At 37.9% G+C, this 19809-nt stretch overlaps 1 protein-coding gene across 1 annotated transcript; it reads right to left on the bottom strand.

Moving 5' to 3' along the window:
* Nucleotides 1-2601: 2601 nt before the first annotated feature.
* On the bottom strand, nt 2602-10818 carry LOC149497627 (uncharacterized). Its single transcript, XM_089719232.1, has 4 exons — nt 10767-10818; nt 8590-10715; nt 8066-8214; nt 2602-2935 (listed from the first exon to the last, which is right to left on the bottom strand). Exons 2-4 carry the CDS (start codon nt 10246-10248, stop codon nt 2602-2604), a joined length of 2142 nt encoding a protein of 713 aa, XP_089575358.1. The 5' UTR covers nt 10249-10715; nt 10767-10818.
* Nucleotides 10819-19809: the final 8991 nt, after the last annotated feature.

Below are 19809 nucleotides of genomic sequence, written 5' to 3'. Positions count from 1 at the left end.
TTTGCTTCCGGGGTAGCTTCTGCTTTCTCCTCTTCATGCTCTACCATCTTCATCACCTTCCTCTCTGCTTCTTCAGCATTTTCAGCTGCTAGTACTGACTGGAGGATCCTTGCCTTAACCTTCTGCTCTTGCACCATTCTGGAAGCTTCATCCCCAATCCCTAGGAAATCTTCAAACTCAGATATCTTCTTTGACCATTCAGTGCCACTGTCTGTTTGAACCATACCCACCATGAACTGTGTGCCTTCAATCAACTGTTCAAAGGAAGGTTCGGGAGTGAAGATCTCAAGGCCAGGATAGGTCTTTCCTCTACACTGAAATTCCCCTGAAGCCTCTGGGACAAAGAAAATCTGATTCAGACCTGGCTCTCTAACCGGAGACTGGATCTCATATTTTTCCTTCTTTCTGCCCTGTGAATACCCCAGCCCACGTCGGTCTTGTTGTCCATGTGCTGATGACAGAGGTTCAAATCTTCCTTGTAAGTCACGGCCTAGTCCCTTGCCATATTGCCATTGCATCTTTTTCATCATTTTCCGAGAAAAAGGACTCATTCTGTTAACTGCACTTTTGTTCTTATTAGTTGGCACATCAATCACAGCCACCTGAAAACCAGATAAAGGGACTGCCGCCTCCAAACTTTCTACAGCGGCCACATTCAAATCCTCTTGCGCATTAATGGTCACCACCTCAGTACCCCAGGGAACCTTAACTTTTCTGTGCATGGTGGAAGGGATTGCACCTAGAGGGTGAAGCCATGGCCTTCCCAATAGTAGAGCGTAATTGGCCAGAATATCCAAAACGACTACATCCACCTAACTCTCTATAGTCCCCGTCGAGATCTTTGCTCTGAAAGTTCCTTTCGCATTGCGCATGGTGTTGTCATAGGCTTTGACCACCATGTTAGACGGTTCAAGTTCTGACTCCTCTATCTTGAATTTGGACAGCATCTTCAATGGGCATACGCATAAAGCTGACCCATTGTCCACCATCACATTGCAGGTTTCACACCCATTAATGACAATCTGAATGTACAGAGGCTTGAAGTGGTTCCTTCCTTCCGGAGGTAGGTCGGATTCAAAGAAAGTGATCTCACCAATCCTGCGCTGCAATACATTGATCATGTCCACACTCTGGATTATGGCCGGCACTCTAACAAATGTCATAGCCTCTAATAAAGATTCTCTGTGCTCCTTGGAGGCTATTAGCAAATCCCACAATGAAATATCAGCCTTTGTCCTCTATAGCTGGCTCAATACTGAATTTGCCGTTACACCGCTAGGTGTTCTGTTTTGGCTACTCTCACCCACTTCGATAGTCTTCTTTTGCATTTTCCCCACTTCATCTTCTTTCTTCTTTTCTTTGGGCTGTTCTTCGCCCTTGTTTGTTGTCTTCTTTCTCATCCCATCAGTGGCAACTTCTTTCCCTTTAGACTGAGCACTGCTATCGGGATTATACACACATCCACTTCGGGTTAAGCTCTGGATGCCTACATCATTCACATCCTCGTCACTGCTATAGTACCACTGATCCTCCTGATCAGCTAAACTTTTCTGAATCGCGAGCTGAATCTGCTCGTCTTCACTTTCTGGCACTTCACCCACCTTAACAGTGATGCTCTTTTCAATCTCAATCTTCATCGGCATCTTCTCTTCTTCCTCCTCACTGCTGCAATCATCCCAGATGTTCAGCATGGCACACATTCTTTCCTCCCATTTAGCTTCTGCCAAAACTAGCTCTTCTGGTAGACCACTTCCGATTGCATTAATCGATCCACCCGATTGAGCTTTGTGGGGTGGATAGTTGTACTGGTATTTGTGGCAATGGGTTGTTCTTGGTGCTTGGCTTGTTCCTCTCCGAGGGTTTGGTTATCTTCCCACTGTCTATTAGATCTTGAATGTCGTGCCTCAACTTGAAACAGTCATCAGTAGAATGCCCCTTACACTGATGGTAGTCGCAGTTCCGATCCATAAACCTTCCCCGAATAGGTTTAGCTGGATTAACAGGCAGCTTGGAAAGCACTCCATTCTTAATGCAGGATCTCATGACCGTGCTCAAAGGTCTCCCCAAGTCAGTGAACTCCCTTCTTGCTTTCTGGTTGACTGCTCCGACCGTGTTACTATTCCCTGACTGGTTCGGGGTACTACTTTTGGCATTTCTATCAGTGTAGGAGGTCCGATAGTTGCCAAACCCTCTGCTCTTCTTCTTCTCATCCTTATATAGCTGCTCTATGTTCAAACCAGCCCTTTGAACTAAAGCAAAATCAGTGAGAGGTTGGGCCAGCATTCTCTCCTTGAAGAAGGGTAACAGACTTCTACTGAAAATTCTGATCAATTCTTTGTCCTTCGGCCTTGTCTGGACCATGAACAGCTTTGTCCTCCACCTCCTGTAATAGTCAGAGAAACTTTCATCTTTCTCCTGCCTCAAACTCTCCAAATCACACAGACTGAACTCATCACTGTCATCCGTCTTGAAGTGCCTCAGAAAAGCGGTCTGCAACTTGACCCAATTTCTCTGTGTCTCCATGTCTAGGCCATCATACCACCTCCGGTAACTCTTGTGCAGTGTTTGTGGGAATGACCGTAAGACATCTTCCTCATTGTATCAGTTCATTTGGGAAACCCGGAGGAATTGAGACAGATGGGACCACGGGTCGTTGTCTCCGTCAAACATAGTATGCTTGAAAGTCTTGAATGAAGTAGAACTTGAAGGATGCAAGACATATCCGGTGACATGGAAGTTAGTGATTGGGTCCTTTTCCTTCGTAACAGACATTTTCTCTACCTTGTCTTTCAGCTCAGCAAGTTGCTTGATTACATCATTCTCAACTGGGACAGTATTACCAGTAGAGGCCTGATTATCTGAAGTAGGCTCTGGGATTTCCCTCTCCTCAACCACAGGCTGGTTGCCTGATGCAGGAGGAGTCTGATTTTGTGCCCTATCTTGGGCGAGAGCAGCAGCTATTATCTGAGTAATGGTCCTTATCTGGGCTGGAGAGAACCCGGTCTCATCCACAATGTCGTCAGCCATTTCTACCAGATCTGAATCAGAAGTTGAATCCGACAAACTTGAATAATTCACAGAACTAACTAGAGTAGGCTCGAGGATTGGGGACACTCTGACCAAACGTTGACCAGGGCGTCGGTGCTAAGCTCTCGAAGCAATTTCCCGGGAAGGATCAATTCTGAAAAAAATGCCTAAGTTAAAGTAGGTCCTGCATGTATGCATGAGAAATAGAAGCACATAGAATGAGGAATGCAGTTCTAATATGCTAATGGCCAGTATGGAAATAAGATCTCGATTTCAACGACTGGACCCAAAATTCAGTGTGAATAATATGGCAATAACTTATTTTGTATTCAAACATTTCTGGTATCATCTGTCGTCGACCGTTCCTTTTGGATTTTACGGTCGACTATTTTCTCTCAAGTTCCTAACTTTTGCCTTGGAATGGAAAAAATTTCCAAGCGGAACATTTTTGTGTTATTTTTATTTTATTATATATTTTTTGTATCCTTACTTTTTGCCTTGGAACATATGGTCCCAAGCAGGATCTCATTTTATTTTGTTACAAATTCTGTAATCTCTCACTTATTTTCAAATAATGCAAGAAATGTAAAAATACAAAGGAATCGCAACCCCCTTATATCTTCCTTTTCTTTCGGGTATAAATTCGCTATAAGTGATTGCATTATATTATTCAAAACGAATTTGAGGTCCAGTCTTAAGACCAAGGTCAAACGTCCATACCGGAAATTAACTCTTATTAATGCATGGCTGAAAAGAAAATTGTTACATGGTGCATGAATGTCACAACATATGTACAGTTTATAACATACAGGGGAACGGGAGTTGGGAAATGCATGCCTTCCAACCTTATTTCTCCCACACACGGATTCCGTTGGTATAAGTTCCGACATCTGTTTCCTAGGAATTGGTCTAATCTCGACAACCAACAGGGGGTTTTGAGATTGACGATACAAACTCTCGGAAATGAATGCGGCATAATAACAGCAAACAGAATCAGGTGTTCCTTAGGGGAAGTAACTAAGGTTTTCAACTATATGAATGGGCTTTAGTCCATTGGGCTTTACAAAAGTCTGGGTTCCGCAAACAGGATTCGCGCTTTTTTATAGGCCTATTCCTTTTGACGCACCTTTAAGGTACTAGGCTTGCGGTTGATAGTTTTGTTAATTCTCGAATGGATGTACCTAAAACGCGAGGTTTAGGCTGGATCCACCGTCAAAGTTAACAACAGTACCGAAGGGTAATATGGGTAGAAAGTGATCAGAAGAGAGAAATGCGGTATGAATGCAAGATCCTAAAAAGATAAAGGAAAGCAAATAAACACATAGGGACGATTAAAGAATTTTCCATCGGCTTTCTATTTAATTTTATTTAGAAAATGTAGGCTTTAGAGTCAATTCCTAATTGCAACCACTTAGTTATTAAAATAACCGGGGATTAGTGGATGCAAATCCCCAGTGAAGTCGCCAATCTGTTTTCGTCGAAAATCCCCCCCAGAGGACCCGAAAACTTGCTCGAATTTTATTTTTAATGTGATTTTTATTTAAATAAATGGTGACAAAACCTTTTAGGAACGCAATGCCGATAAATCGGTCTTATAAAATATTTTGAGTCGCCACCCATTATTTCGGCAATGGGACCGTTTTCAATTTTATTTTATAAAAGTGACTTCATTTAACCCAATTTTATTTAAGGCCAATTATTTTAAAAAGACTGGTCAGGCGTACCAAGTACGATTCTGGATAAGGGAATTGGGTACGTCGTCCCGTTGGAAGCCGACGCCCGAAAAACCGGCCTCTTTTAACCTACAATTTCTAATTTTATTTTAATTTTAGAAAAGCCAATTTATTTAATTAAACCCCACCCGAATAAATCGAACCGAGTTTCTATGTGGAAAATAATTTAATCGTCCCAAATAAATCCATTCATTGCATTTATAATCATTCAAACCACATCAATCATTCAACCCATAGCAATTAAAATAATTAAAAGACCCGCTCTTGCCTTATGGTTAAAGGTGAGCCACAAACCGGATTTAAAATATAATCTACTCAATTAAAATACAATAAACCCTAAAATCATACATGATAAAATATTAACCTATTTGATTTGATTAAACCATAATCTGCCCATTATTGGTTATTTCTTGAATTAAAAATTAAACATTTATTTAATTACACGAAATTAAATAAAAAAAAAGAAATTATTCTGGAACCCTAGAACAGTTGCGTCACGCAGCTGTTCTATGAAGAACAGTTGCGTGACGGAACTCCTAGTTGCGTGACGGAATAGAACAGTTGCGTGACGGAACTCCTAGTTGCGTGACGGAACTCCTAGTTGCGTGACGCATATGTTCGTGACTTTGGCAAAATTCTCAGATTCGTCAATCATTTATTTAAACCATAATATTAAATGAAAACGTAAAAAAACGAGATAAAAATATACGCACGAACAGTTCCGTCACGCGGCTAGTCAAGGTAATGTCAACTTCTTTTGGACATGAACAGTTCCGTCACGCAGCTTGTAGCTTCACTCTCTAAGATTTAGTACTTAAATCAAGTTGGATGGGTGAATTTGATGTGTTTACTAAGTATTTACTAAGTAAGAAGTGAAGAAAAGGAAGAAGAAGAAGAAGAAGAAGAAGAAGAAGAAGAAGAAGAGGAAACGTGGAAGTAGAAGAAGATGGCAAAAGTTGGTGCTCAATAATTGATAGTTGCTTTATTAAAGCAACTAAGGGGGTATTTTGGTCTTTTCCTCAAATAGGAGGGTGTTTTGGTCTTTTCTCCAAATATTCTCTAATTAAATTCCTTCAAAATATTATTTATCTCCACAAAACTCTTTAATTTATTCCATAAAAATAATTCCTCAAATTTCCTCCATAAAAATAATTGCTCAAATTTCCTTACTTAATATAACACCATAATTCACTATTCACTAATGATCTAAATTCTCCAAAAATATTCCTTACTTACTTTCTACCCATAAAAACCATGCATACATGCTCCAAAAATGTTAAATAAAATATAAAACATAAATAGTAATTTTTCCGGACCAAAAATAATATCAACTTCCGGACTGGTGGTACTATTCACAGACCAGTAAACTACTATTGAAACACAGGAAAAATGGGGCGTTACAGTTCTCCCCCCTTAAAGAATTTCGTCCTCGAAATTTACCTGAATTAAACAACTGAGGATGCTATTGTCTCATAATATCTTCACTTTCCCATGTAGCTTCCTCGGTCTTATGGTTTCTCCAAAGAACCTTTACCAACGGAATTTTCTTATTCCTTAGTTCCTTGATTTCCCTAGCAAGTATCCTCACTGGTTCTTCCTCATAAGTTAAATCTGGCTCTATAGTCACAGATTCCACTGATATTACATGTGATGGGTCGAACCGATACCTCCTCAACATAAATACGTGGAAAACATTATGTATCCTATCCAGGTCTGGTGGTAAAGCTAGTCTATAGGCTAATGGACCCATACGCTCAATGATCTCATATGGACCAATGAACCTAGGACTAAGCTTCCCCTTTCTTCCAAATCTCAATATCTTTTTCCACTGAGATACCTTAAGGAAAACCTTATCTCCCACTGCATACTCTATATCTTTCCTTTTCAAATCCGCATAAGATTTCTGACGATCTGAAGCTGCTTTCAATCTATCTCTGATAATTCTGACCTTTTCCTCTGTATCCCGAATCAAATCCGGACCTACCATCTTGCCCTCACTCAATTCTGACCAACACAGTGGAGTCCTACCTCTCCTACCATATAGTGCTTCAAAAGGGGCCATCTGAATACTCGACTGATAACTGTTATTGTAGGCAAATTCTACAAGTCGAATGTACTTCTCCCAACTGCCCTCAAACTCAATAGCACAAGCTCTTAACATATCCTCCAAAATCTGAATAACCCGCTCTGACTGACCATCTGTCTGAGGATGAAAAGCTGTGCTAAAATTCAGCTTAGTACCTAGAGCCTCATGTAGCTTCTTCCAAAATCTAGAAGTAAATCTCGGATCTCTAGCTGAAATGATGGAAGAAGGAACCCCGTGTAATCTCACTATCTCATCTATATAAAGCTCTGCATACTGCTCCATGGTGAAGTCGGTTCTAACAGGAAGAAAGTGTGCCGACTTAGTTAGTCTATCAACTATTACCCATACAACATCTTTCTTTTTAGGAGTTAAAGGCAATCCAGTCACAAAATCCATAGTAACCTTATCCCATTTCCACTCTGGAATAGAAGTAGGGTGTAACAAACCAGAAGGAAACTGATGCTCTCCTTTCACTTGCTGGCACGTCAAACACCTCGACACATAATCTGTAATATCCCTCTTCATCGCCGGCCACCAATACTGTGATTTCAAATCCTGATACATCTTATTACTGCCAGGATGCATAGCATAGGGACTACTATGAGCTTCCTTTAAGATACTCTTCCTCAGCTCTGAAATTTTAGGCACACAAATCCGATCCCCAAAGTACAAGCAGTCATCATCTTTAATCATAAATCTCTTTTTCCTTCCATCTCTGACTCGATCTTTCCACAAGGCAATTGTCTCATCATCTCTCTGTGCATCTCGAATCTGCTGAAGTAGACTAGGTCTAATCATAAGCTCTGCCACGAGTGCACCATTACTAGCTACAGATAATCGAGTATTCATAGCACGTAAAGCAACCAAGGACTTCCTACTAAGTGCATCTGCTACCACATTAGCTTTACCCGGATGGTAATCAATGGTGAAGTCATAGTCCTTAAGTAGCTCTAACCATCTGCGCTGTCTCAGATTAAGCTCCTTTTGAGTAAGCAGATACTTGAGACTCTTATGATCCGTATACAGATGACATTTCTCACCATACAAGTAATGCCTCCAAATCTTCAAAGCGAAGACTATAGCTGCTAACTCCAAATCATGCGTAGGGTAGTTCTTCTCGTGTGGTTTAAGCTGTCTAGAAGCATAAGCAACTACCTTACCCTCCTGCATAAGCACACAACCCAATCCATTATGTGAAGCATCACTATACACATCATACGGTCTACCCGAAACTGGCTGTGTCAATACTGGAGCCTCAGTGAGCATCATCTTAAGCTTCTCAAAACTATTCTGACATTTATCATTCCACTCGAATCTGACATCTTTTTGAAGAAGTCTAATCAAAGGAGCCGCAATGAGAGAAAATCCCTTGACAAATCGTCTATAATAACCAGCCAATCCTAAGAAACTCCGAATCTCTGTCACATTCTTAGGTGGCTTCCATTCAAGCACTGCCTCTATCTTCTTCAGATCAACTCTAATACCCTCAACAGAAATAATGTGACCCAAGAAAGCAATCTCAGACAACCAGAATTCACACTTACTCAACTTAGCATACAATTGTCTCTCTCTCAATATCTGAATTACAATTCTCAAATGGCGATCATGATCCTCTCTAGTCTGAGAATATACCAAGATGTCATCAATGAACACAACCACAAACTGATCTAAGTAAGGATGAAAGATCCGGTTCATCAAATCCATGAACACCGTAGGAGCATTAGTCAAACCAAACGGCATTACCAAGAACTCATAGTGACTGTAGCGTGTCCTGAAAGTAGTCTTAGGTACATCTGATGCCTTCACCCTTAGCTGATGATAACCTGATCTCAAATCTATCAACTGAGCAAACAAATCATCTATCCGAGGCAATGGATACCGATTCTTCACAGTAACTTTGTTAAGTTGTCTGTAATCAATACACAATCTAAGTGATCCATCCTTCTTCTTTACAAATAATACTGGAGCACCCCACGGAGATACACTAGGACGAATAAAACCCTTATCAAGCAACTCTTGAATCTGTATCTTTAACTCTTTCAACTCAGAAGGTGCCATCCGATACGGAGCAATGGATATCGGTGCAGTACCAGGCATAACCTCAATACCAAACTCAACCTCTCTCTCAGGAGGTAAACCAGGCAACTCCTCTGGAAACACATCCGGAAAATCACATACTGTGGGTATATCATGGACACTAGGAGATTCTGACTCTGGAGCAAGTACACAGGCTAAGTAGGCCTCACAACCATGTTGGATCAATCTTCTAGCATTAGAAGCAGAAATAACATTAGAGAGGTAATCCGACCTCTCACCCACAACTACAATCTCCTCACCAGATGAAGTCTGTAGTGTAATCCTCTTAAGTCTACAATCAATCATAACTCCATGTCTAGATAACCAATCCATACCCAAGATCACATCAAACTCCCGAAAAGGCAACTCTATTAGATCTCCCAGAAACACATGGCCATAGATTACCAATGGACAATCTCTATACACCCGATTAACTACGACACTATGACCTAAGGGATTAGTAACCTCAATACCATGCTCTAACATATCAGCATGCATATTACCCAATCTACCCACATGTATGCATAAATATGAATGAGTAGAGCCAGGATCAATCAAAGCATATACAGACATATCAAAGAGAGAGAATATACCAATGATAACGTCTGGGGCATCCTGCTCCTCCCTAGTCCGGATAGCATACGCTCTAGCAGGTGCTCTGGACTCAAGTTTTTCCACTGTCTCTGAAACTGGCCTCTGACTCCCAGTACCTCCTGTATCACCACGGCCTTTGCCTCTGCCTCTCGAAACATAAGGAGCCGACCTCCCTACCTGAGGAGCTGCACTATCCAAAGTCATAGGGCAGTCTCGAAGCAAATGCTCTGTAGACCCACATCGAAAGCATGCCCCAGAAAATCTCCTACAAACCCCGGGATGCTTCTTTCCACACTGAGGACATGGCGGAATATCAATCCACGTAGCACCTCCACCACTAGCAACAGATGTGGTTTGTGGAGCTACTCTGCCATGAGTACCCTGTCCATGTCTCTGAATCGGTCTAGACCAGGTCTGTGATGAACCTCTATGCCTCTTACTACTAGACTGAGCCCCAGAAATCTGTCCAGATACCATACCCTGAAACCTCTTTTGTTGACCCTGCTGACTCCGTTGCCTCCTAGCCTGCTGCTCATTCCTCACTTCCTCAAGCTCTAAAGCTGCCTTCACTAGGGAAGACAATGATGTATGAGGATGAGCAACTAGATGCATGCGATATTCATCATGCAAGCCTTTCCTGAAGCGCTTGCATCTATCAGACTCAGTAGGAATCATCTCAGTAGCATACCTGCTCAACCGAATGAACTCTCTCTCATATTCAGCCACAGACATTCTGCCCTGTTTTAACTCTAAAAACTTGGCTTTACGTTGGTCAATGTAAAGCTCCCCAATATATTTCTGTCTGAACTCAGAAAGAAAGAAGTCCCAAGTCCTCTACTCAGCACTAACTGTCCGTGATATAGTATCCCACCACTGGTAAGCTTCCTCTCTCAATAAGGAAGTGGCACAAACCAAACTGTCTACAGGTGAGCACTGCATCTGCTCCAATATCCTCTCCACAGACTGGAGCCAATACTCTGCTGCAGAAGCCACATCATCCTTTCTACCCATAAACTCAACAGCTCCATATTTCCTCAGTTTCTCAATAGGGGGACGAACTGGAACAGGGGCTGGAGCAACTGGAGCCTGGGGAACAGCTCCCGCTGCCTGCCTCAAAGCAGTAACTAACTGCTGAACAAATGTATCCTGGTTAGGCCCAGCAGAACCTGCAGCAGCTTGCCCCACCCTCGAGGCGTGCTCTGCATCAGAACCCACAGCACCACTAGCGGCATCTCCGACAGGAATACCACCACTAGGAGGGACATAACTATCCACCTCCTCATCAGACAGATGTTGAGACATCACTCAACTCCTACAAAGACCAAAAGGTTCGCATCAGAGAGAAGTTCCAAACCAAAACAATATGGCATGTATTTAACTTAAATTACTCATACTCTCACTTCAAAATAGATAAAGTCCTACATATGCATATAGTCCTAGAATCGCCTAAACCTATGCTCTGATACCACTAAATGTAACACCCGCCGCCCGATCCCGAAAGACCCAACTGTTGATGCCACATTCGGTGCCGGAGGCACCGTCCTAACCTACATATAAATCAAACAATCATATTATGAATTAGAAGTGACTTAGTATTCACAAGTTTAGCAAGTAATAGTATTTTGTTTTGAAAATGATTTGGGAGAATCCTACAGAAAAACTGCAAGAGTTTCCCCGAAAAATAGAAGTTGCCAAACATATGAATACAAAGCACTCCCAAATTCAAACTCCAAACCCCATCAAACTCCAATAACAACACAATACCACTTCTATAATTTCATAACTCCATAGTTCCTCAATAACATTATAATATTCATCACTTAAATACATTCATTTAAATATATCAACGTCTAATATTCTAACCATTAAATAAGTTCCAAATTATTCTCCCAATATATACATCAAAATCATTGACAACAATATGCTTAAGTTATAAATTAAATAATACAGTCTCCAAAAATGTAATCGTTATACATGCCATAATTTTTAGTTACATAAAATACTAATCAACTACCAAAAGATCTCTTCAGCTCTGATGCTACTCTTCAGGTCTTTAAGCAGCAAGCACAATCTCCAACCTGCGCGTGATAAAATCAACGCGCTGAGTATAAAACTCAGTGGTGCTCATAAACACAACAAACCAATGTTGTGATGACAACATACTTAAAAACAAATCATTTATATACATAAAATCATTAAATTTGAACATGTATTACATATGTACACCAACACATCATGTTTTAAAAATTCATTTGGTATCATAAATAAGTTGGTAAACTAAGAGTTAGTAACATAATGTATCTCATTTATTTCACTTCCTTAAAAATATTTTATAAGGGCTCACATACACTTAGGAGAAAAAGAAGCAGATAAGTTTTCATAGCTTATTCATAATGGCCTTAGGTCGCCAACCTTTTCATAACATATAGAGCACGTCTGCCCTAACATAAGACACCCACGTGCCTAGCATATGATCATAGCTTCTTATCATAATGGCATCAAATGCCGAGCATGCTCATCATACATAATAAAATCAAATCATGCATCAAATCCACACCAAGTATATTAGAGCCCAAAAACATTTCTCATAAAATTCATGTTCTTTAGTCTTCTCATAATAAAAACTTAATTTACACTTAAGTAATTCATAAAAATTCTCATACTTAAACAAAATGACTTAACATAGAAAAATTCCAGCATAAAAATAATTGCTCAAATTTCCTTACTTAATATAACACCATAATTCACTATTCACAAATGATCTAAATTCTCCAAAAATATTCCTTACTTACTTTCTACCCATAAAAACCATGCATACATGCTCCAAAAATGTTAAATAAAATATAAAACATAAATAGTAATTTTTCCGGACCAAAAATAATACCAACTTCCGGACCGGTGGTACTATGCACAGACCAGTAAACTACTATTGAAACACAGGAAAAATGGGGCGTTACATTTCAAGGTGACGTCATCCTGGTTAGAGTTGCGTGACGCAACTATTAGTGCCATCACGCACCTTATAGCTGCGTGACGCAATCCTAGCGCAGGTCAGACTTCCTTGAACCGGTTTAAATCAATTCTTGGTTTAAAGACTTCTGGTTGACCCTAATTCCTTATTCCGCATCCTTGTATCCTCATCGGGTTCGGTGGGGGCATAAAAACACGCGCCAACAGGTTTTTGAAGAAAACTAATTAATCAACCACTAGAAAAATAAAAAAGGATCTTGATAATCAAATCCTGAGATCATAAACTTGGATTTGGATTAAGAAATGTAGATATGAAGGTGTTCTTGAGCCTTCAAGCTTGATCTTGTTCATTTGTTTCAAGAAAGGTAATTTTGAGAGCCTAATCTAACTTTTCAATTCATTTATGCTCTTGTCTATTTGTGAAAATCATTTCTTAAACATTTGGACATTAAGGAAACTTAGAATCATTCGAGCTATTTGTTTACTGAGAAAGGTCATGCCTGGCTGCTCAGAGGTGTGCGGTCTATGTAATGGTGCACACCGCTCTATCTACCACACGCTACTTCTTAGTAGAAAGTCAGTAAAGACAAGTTGTCAGTACTTTCAATCATGCTATTTATAGATGCTTAATTTTTGCCCTAATTAAGGCGAAGTGATGATAAAAAGCTTTAGTAAATTCAAGTCTCGGATGTCCGATCAAGTCCGATTATGTTCCAATAATCCAAGTTTAAACCTAAGAATTTACTACGTTCTTTTTTGTGATTGGGTTCTTGGGGTCCCGCATCGAGATGGTGCTTGAGATGTGGTACAGGTTTTTCCATTATATGTTCCATCATATTGCCTAGTTTTTGAGTGCCAAGTGGACCAAGTTTTCCTAAGTGGGCCCCACTAATCCATAGGGCCCATTAGTGCTGTCTTGCCACCTAAACTCTAAGATTAGGGTATGAATTTCTCATTTCTCCCATTGTGGAGAGAAAAGAAAGATCACAATTTGGAAAATCACAATGGTTTTTGTAAAGTTTGAAGCCAAAGCATGTTTAGAGAACTTTTTGGGTTATTGAAGAAAACTAATTAATGAATTGCTAGAAGAATGAAAAAGGATCTTGATAATCAAATCTTAAGATCATAAACTCGGATTCAGATTAAGATGTGTAGATTTGAAGGTGTTCTTGAGCCTTCAAGCTTGATCTTGTTTATTTGCTTCAAGAAATGTAATTTTTGAGAGCCTAATCTAACTTTTCAGTTCATCTCTACTCTTTTATATTGATGAAAATCATTTCTTAAACATTTGGACATGAGGCAAAACTTTTGATCATCCAAGCTGTTTGTCTGCTGAGAAAGGTAGTGCGTCGTTGTTCAAACGCGTGTTGTCTTCCTAATGGCGCATGCCGCTTTGTCTATCGCACGCCACTTCTCAGTAGACATCAGCTCTTTTATTTCTCTTACTTTGTTCCACGTCCTTTGGTTTATGAAACCAGGCACATCACTTCGTACGGCACATGTCGTTACACAGAGCGCAGGGGGTTTCTATCTAGAGACATGCTTATTTTATTCTTTATGATTAAATTCATTTTGATTGGTTCCCTTGATTCTGATATCAAGACCTAAGTCTTAGATGACGATTTAGTTTCATTAGAATCACTTATATCAGTAATTTGTGGGTTTTTTAATGATAAGCCACAATTATTATTTCCTTTAACGTTAGATCTTTAAAAGCTTGAATGAGAACCCATGAACGTTTAATATAAGCTCTTAATGCTTGCTATGATTCTTCAGTTCATTATTCATTACTTAAATTACTGTGATTATTATTAGTTTGCTTTAATTGTTGTGATTATTGCTTTTTATTATGGTTGCTATATATGTTGAGGTTTGATGTGTGGCTAGAATGAGTTCATTGATGAATACTTGTTATTTTTGTGTTTGATTCATGGTTTGATGGTTTGTATATTATGGATTGTTAGACCTATAGGTGAATGGCTCGGGTTTGGGAATTGGGATTTAATCAGGTAAAATGTAATAGGACCGAAAGGATGTAATCCTATTCTCCTCCCTCTTTCTATGGATGATTTTCAATTTTATGTTGTGATTGCATAATAATGCTTTATGGATGCCACATTTCTAATGTAGTTGCATTTAAAATGATTTTTCACCCTAATTAAGTCAATTTGAACGCTTTAAAATGAATGTATAGATAAATAATGGAGGTCGACCTAGAAGTCGAGCGAGCTTGGGTGCTAACACCTTCTCGAGATCATATCCGACTTACCTAGTCTCTAGCATGTGAATTGGATTCATATTGCAAGGGATCCCATTCGCCGTGCTATAGTACTTCCCTAAAGAGGGTGAAACTTCTTTATTCTTACTTAAGTAAGATACCCTGCTTCTAAGAAAGCCTCAATTGCATTTAAAACAATTTAGTGATATGTCACTTTTCTGAAGATAAAGGGATTGAGATTTTAGGTTTAAGATGTTCTTCGGGGTTTTATTGCTGATGAGTCTCATGTAACTACTCGATCTTAAATCCCTGTTGTCTTCAGTCTGATGACTCCACTAGGGATAGAAATCAGAGATTCTGGGTTCGGATTTATAAGAAGTTGATTCCAAATTTTGTCCTCATATTCATTTTCTAGTATTGTGGGGCCCCGACTCGAGGGTCGAGTTCGATCCGTTAAGTGGGATCAAAATGTTCATTTGAGTTAAGTTCATGGAATGAGTTTCATAGAAGCGCCACTTAAATTTCATTTTTAAGGTAAACTTAAGAAAAACCGTTGTTTGACTTCATTTAAGAAAAGTGCACCAACTAATGAAACCAATAACAATTCGGAGACTAGGTTTTTAGTTTAAATGCTTAATCAATTGGCCTTATGTAAATATTTAATCTCAAATAAAAAATAGAATTTAGATGAAGTAGAATGACATAATCTAAAGTAATAAAACAAAAACAATAAGAGAAAAGCAATAAAGAAATATAGAATAATAAAATAAAGTTAATTACAATACAAGGGAGTATTGCCTTTAGCCCCTTGATAGGGATTTTAGGGCAATCACACATATCCCGATTTTAGGAGGCAATCAAGCATGTGCTACATTGGAAGGCTAATTTGAGATGTATTGTTGTAATATTTGTTGTTTAGCATAAATTATATATTTTTAAACTTGAAACTATTTGTCTATTATTTTATTTTACCATTATTGCTATTATTATTACTGTATTATTAAGCAATTGAAAGCATTGGTTGAAAATATTGACTAGAAATTATCGAGCTTGAAGTCGAACTCAAGCTCTTAACGAGCCTAATTCGAGCTTGAACTCAATATCTTACCGAGCTCGAATTTGAGCTAATGTATACGAGCTATAAACGAGTCAAACTTGAGCTCAGCCCTTTCATATCATACACGGGCTTCAAATGAATCGAGCTCGAACAGAGCTCGATTTTCAGAATTGCCAATCGAGCCGAACTCGAGCTTCAATATAAAAGTTCGAATCGAACTCGAGCCAATCTCGAGCTCACATCAGAACTCCATGAACCAAACCTAAGCAACTCAAAGCTCCTCGGCTCGATTCGTTTACAGCCTTTGTCATAGCTATATATCATAATACCTTGGAAAACTTTACCACTATGCTTTTGGTGATTTTGCCAAGAACCTTTATATTTTAGGTAACCTGTATCCTAAACCTTTTGAGAAACATAAATACCTTAAGAAAGAGAAACCTTATATTAGGTGCAAAAGTTTAGGATAGGGTAATGGAGGAAGATATCGAGTATAATGGATATATGAGGGGTTTATGTAAAGAGAAAGGTAAGGGTAGCCATAGAGAAGGTGGTTTAGGTGGATATAAGCTTGCCAGAGGTAAAGGAGTATCAAGAGGTGGTACACATATGGGAAGCAATTATAGGCTTACGGAGGGGGTTGAATCAACAATGGAAGCAGTTCATGATGATGATATAAAGGGTAATAACTCTAGGGATTAAGACTGTATTTTTTTGGAAGTGAAGATGATGATTATAGTGTGAGCTTAACTGATACCAATAATCAAGCTGAATGTGAGTAGGCTAATACGGAGATTGATTTTAAAGATGATGAAGCAAATGATTTTGACACAAAACTGATTCTTATTTATAATATAAAGTAGAAATATATGGTTCAATTACAAAAGAGGTTATAAAAGCATCTAGTTGTGAAGGAAGGATTCCACCAAAATCTAAGGAGACTTTGAATAAGTTGATAAAGGAAAGTAGAGTGTGCAGGATGCTGTCACGTAATTCTGATGAGTTTGAGGTGCAAGAAGGACCAATGGATTTTGTTATGGACTTAGGGAAAAGAACCTACATAACAATTTTTAGGCATAATCAAGTCTCCTTTATAAATATAAATGTCTTGCAATTAGATATAAAAGGTACAATATTGAAGAATTTTGTGATGACTATTTTACAATTCAAAGGAACTTTAAGCCATATTTTGGAGCCATATACACAATACCATATTACGCCTAAACTACTTCGACTCGTCCAGTGAGCACTTGAAGGGCACAGCCCGAACGAAAGAATTCTGTCCTCTCTTTCTTTCATTAAGAATCTTTCATCTAAGACTTAATTTAAAAAATTAAACCACCACCATTGAAAAAATGGTGGAAGACGTAGAGAAAGGACATCACTATAAGAAGGTGATTCTACTCTAAGCAATGCAAACAGTCTTACAATATGAGGTATTATATTTGCAAACAATTGGGACACAACAAAAGAACCTGCGAGAAGGACCTACCTACAAGCTCTCAAGTAACATCTATTGCTTTTCAAAATCTTGTTAAGAATTTGATTGATTTGATAAATTTGTGATTAGTTGTTTGCATATTTCATATCTTATTAATAAAAGAAGAAAAGTAGTAGAGAGGGGGCAAAGCGAACTCAAGATGTACCTAATACCAGTACAAATGGTGCAACAGTTAAACAAGCCTCAAGAGGGGTATTAGATTGACTGCTTGATTATGTATTGATTTGGAGGAGTACTGATTTTTTTTTTTGGAATGTTATAAATTCATGTAAAAACCTCTGGAAAAAGAAGATCTAGGTGTTGCAGTATAGAAGTACAATGAACATTTTGAAATAGGAGATCAAGCTAATTAATAGCTTAGTATTTTTAATTTTTTTTTTTTTTTGGTTTTTGTAAAAAATACATGTGATTAATGATATATTATAAGAACCATTAATTTAGGCAGTAGATTGGTTTTGAGTTGTTTTTGAATATTGCAACTGGCAATTTTAACAAGATATATTACTTATTCTTATTAATAAAGCCTAACTATACAATGTTTCAAATGAGCTTTTGTTTAATACTAATATATAAAATTTGTAATTATGAATTTTGTTTTGAAATTCTTGAACCAATCACTAGTGGAATACCTTTAATTTCACCGGAGTACATCATTTGAAAGAAAAGGTAGCAAATGGATTAATACCATGCAGTTTTGTAGCTCGTTATTTATATTAACTTGCTTAACCATCCTATATAAGCCTAACTAAACCCAAGCATAAAGTGCCCAAAATCAGCTCCTCTTTCCTTCGTCAACCTTCTACTGCTACAAGCCACGAAAATTATAAAAAAGCACTAATGCACCTAATTACACCAACCAAGAATGATTCAACTTAATTTTTTTTTGCACAAGAATATCACCACAAATATGAATAGTATTGCCATACACATCAAGCATATACAAACTAGTATCTTTAAGTATCCAAGACAGAAGTTAAGTGCTCTTGCTTTCTTTTAAAACTTTGTATCTCGTTCTACAACTTCAGAATGTCTCTCTTTAAGTCATTATATTCCTTAGATATGCTTCTTTGCATCACTTTACACTCACTATTTTTCAATCTTTGAGTTGGCTTGAATGATTATGCTGCCTTATACCAACCAAGAAAAGATCCATATTCATTTTCAATACAATAATAGTATAATCTATTTTTGTTCTTTATTTTCTCAAAAATCTTAATTCCAACTTTCTCTCTATACTTGTAGGATTTAGGTACCATCTTCCTTCCACTATGCTATTTCTCATGTTAAAAAATTCAGCTGATAAAGACATTGCAACTACCACCACTATGAAAGAAAAACACTAGCCCCTCTTTGTTTTGAAGTTTGAGTCTTTTATTTTTGTTTATATTGCTTTTATATTTAATATATCTCCATTACATTAAGAGGCAATTGTTGTCATATTAGATAAAGCCACACACACACACACACACACACACACACATATATATATAATCCTGAAACAAAAAAATATATTAAAAATGCTAAATTGGCATTTATTCAGCATTCCTTTTTTTCTTTTTTTAAAAATTTTCTGCATTTTTAATGTATTTCTTTCATTTGCTTTCCCATTTTACAAAGTATTTATTATAAATTCATATATAAATAATTATGATTTTGAAAATCTTATTTTGTTATTATGTTGTAACTATCTACGTGTTAAATAGATATATAAATAATAATTTATCTTCTCTAATATCTCATCTTCCATCAAAACTCCTTCATTGGAAGCTAAAGGTCTCTCTTGACTTTTTCCTCGGTAATTTTCAATATATCATGGTTTTTGTGTTTCTTTCATTTTTTTGCTAATGGTTTTTCTGTGTGTGTGTATGTGTATGTTTTTTTTTTTTTTTTTTTTTTTGGCTAATGCTCATCATGTAGTAAATAAAGAAGGAGCTGGATAATTTCACTTTTTAGCCAACCAAAATTTTCTTGAGATGATTAGGAGCTCTAGTAATTAAGGCTTCTCTTTTGTATTTATTTTTCTTAAGCATTGAGGTTGTATATTCAGATTACTATTATTACTTTTTAGTTAGCCACAAGAGAAAACATATCATGATTGTTGTTCTGTGATTAAACTTGTGTTTGGATCTGTTGTTATGGTTGAAAACAAAAATAGATAAAGCTATGGAACCTTAGTTTTTGGAACCCTGGTTTGATTAAAATTTAGTTTTATTCTTAAACGTTTATTGCTGTGATTAAATTTGTCTTTTATGATTTAATTAGTGATGCAGTATGTTAGTTTAACCAAACCACACCATAAAAATGCTTTTTAGCTACGGATTTAAGTTACCGACGTTAATCTGTCGCTAATTAGTGACGAATCTGCAACCACCTGTGAGAGAAATGTGTTGTGTAACCTTTGCAATTTTACTGACCACATCAGCAACAACTAGCGAACGCGTTAACGACCGAACCAACGTGACATCTATCGCTATTTCTAGTGCCAAAAATTGGCGCCAAGGCATTGCTATAGAACAGTGAGAACTTAGGGACCAACCTAGTGACAGA

The sequence above is a fragment of the Jatropha curcas genome, chromosome 3 (genome assembly GCF_041381405.1).
Source record: "Jatropha curcas cultivar XTBG-Jc1 chromosome 3, XTBG_Jcur_1.0, whole genome shotgun sequence".
Lineage (NCBI taxonomy): Eukaryota > Viridiplantae > Streptophyta > Magnoliopsida > Malpighiales > Euphorbiaceae > Jatropha > Jatropha curcas.
Note: the sequence above shows the minus strand (reverse complement) of the source record. Positions and strands in the feature narration are given on the sequence as shown.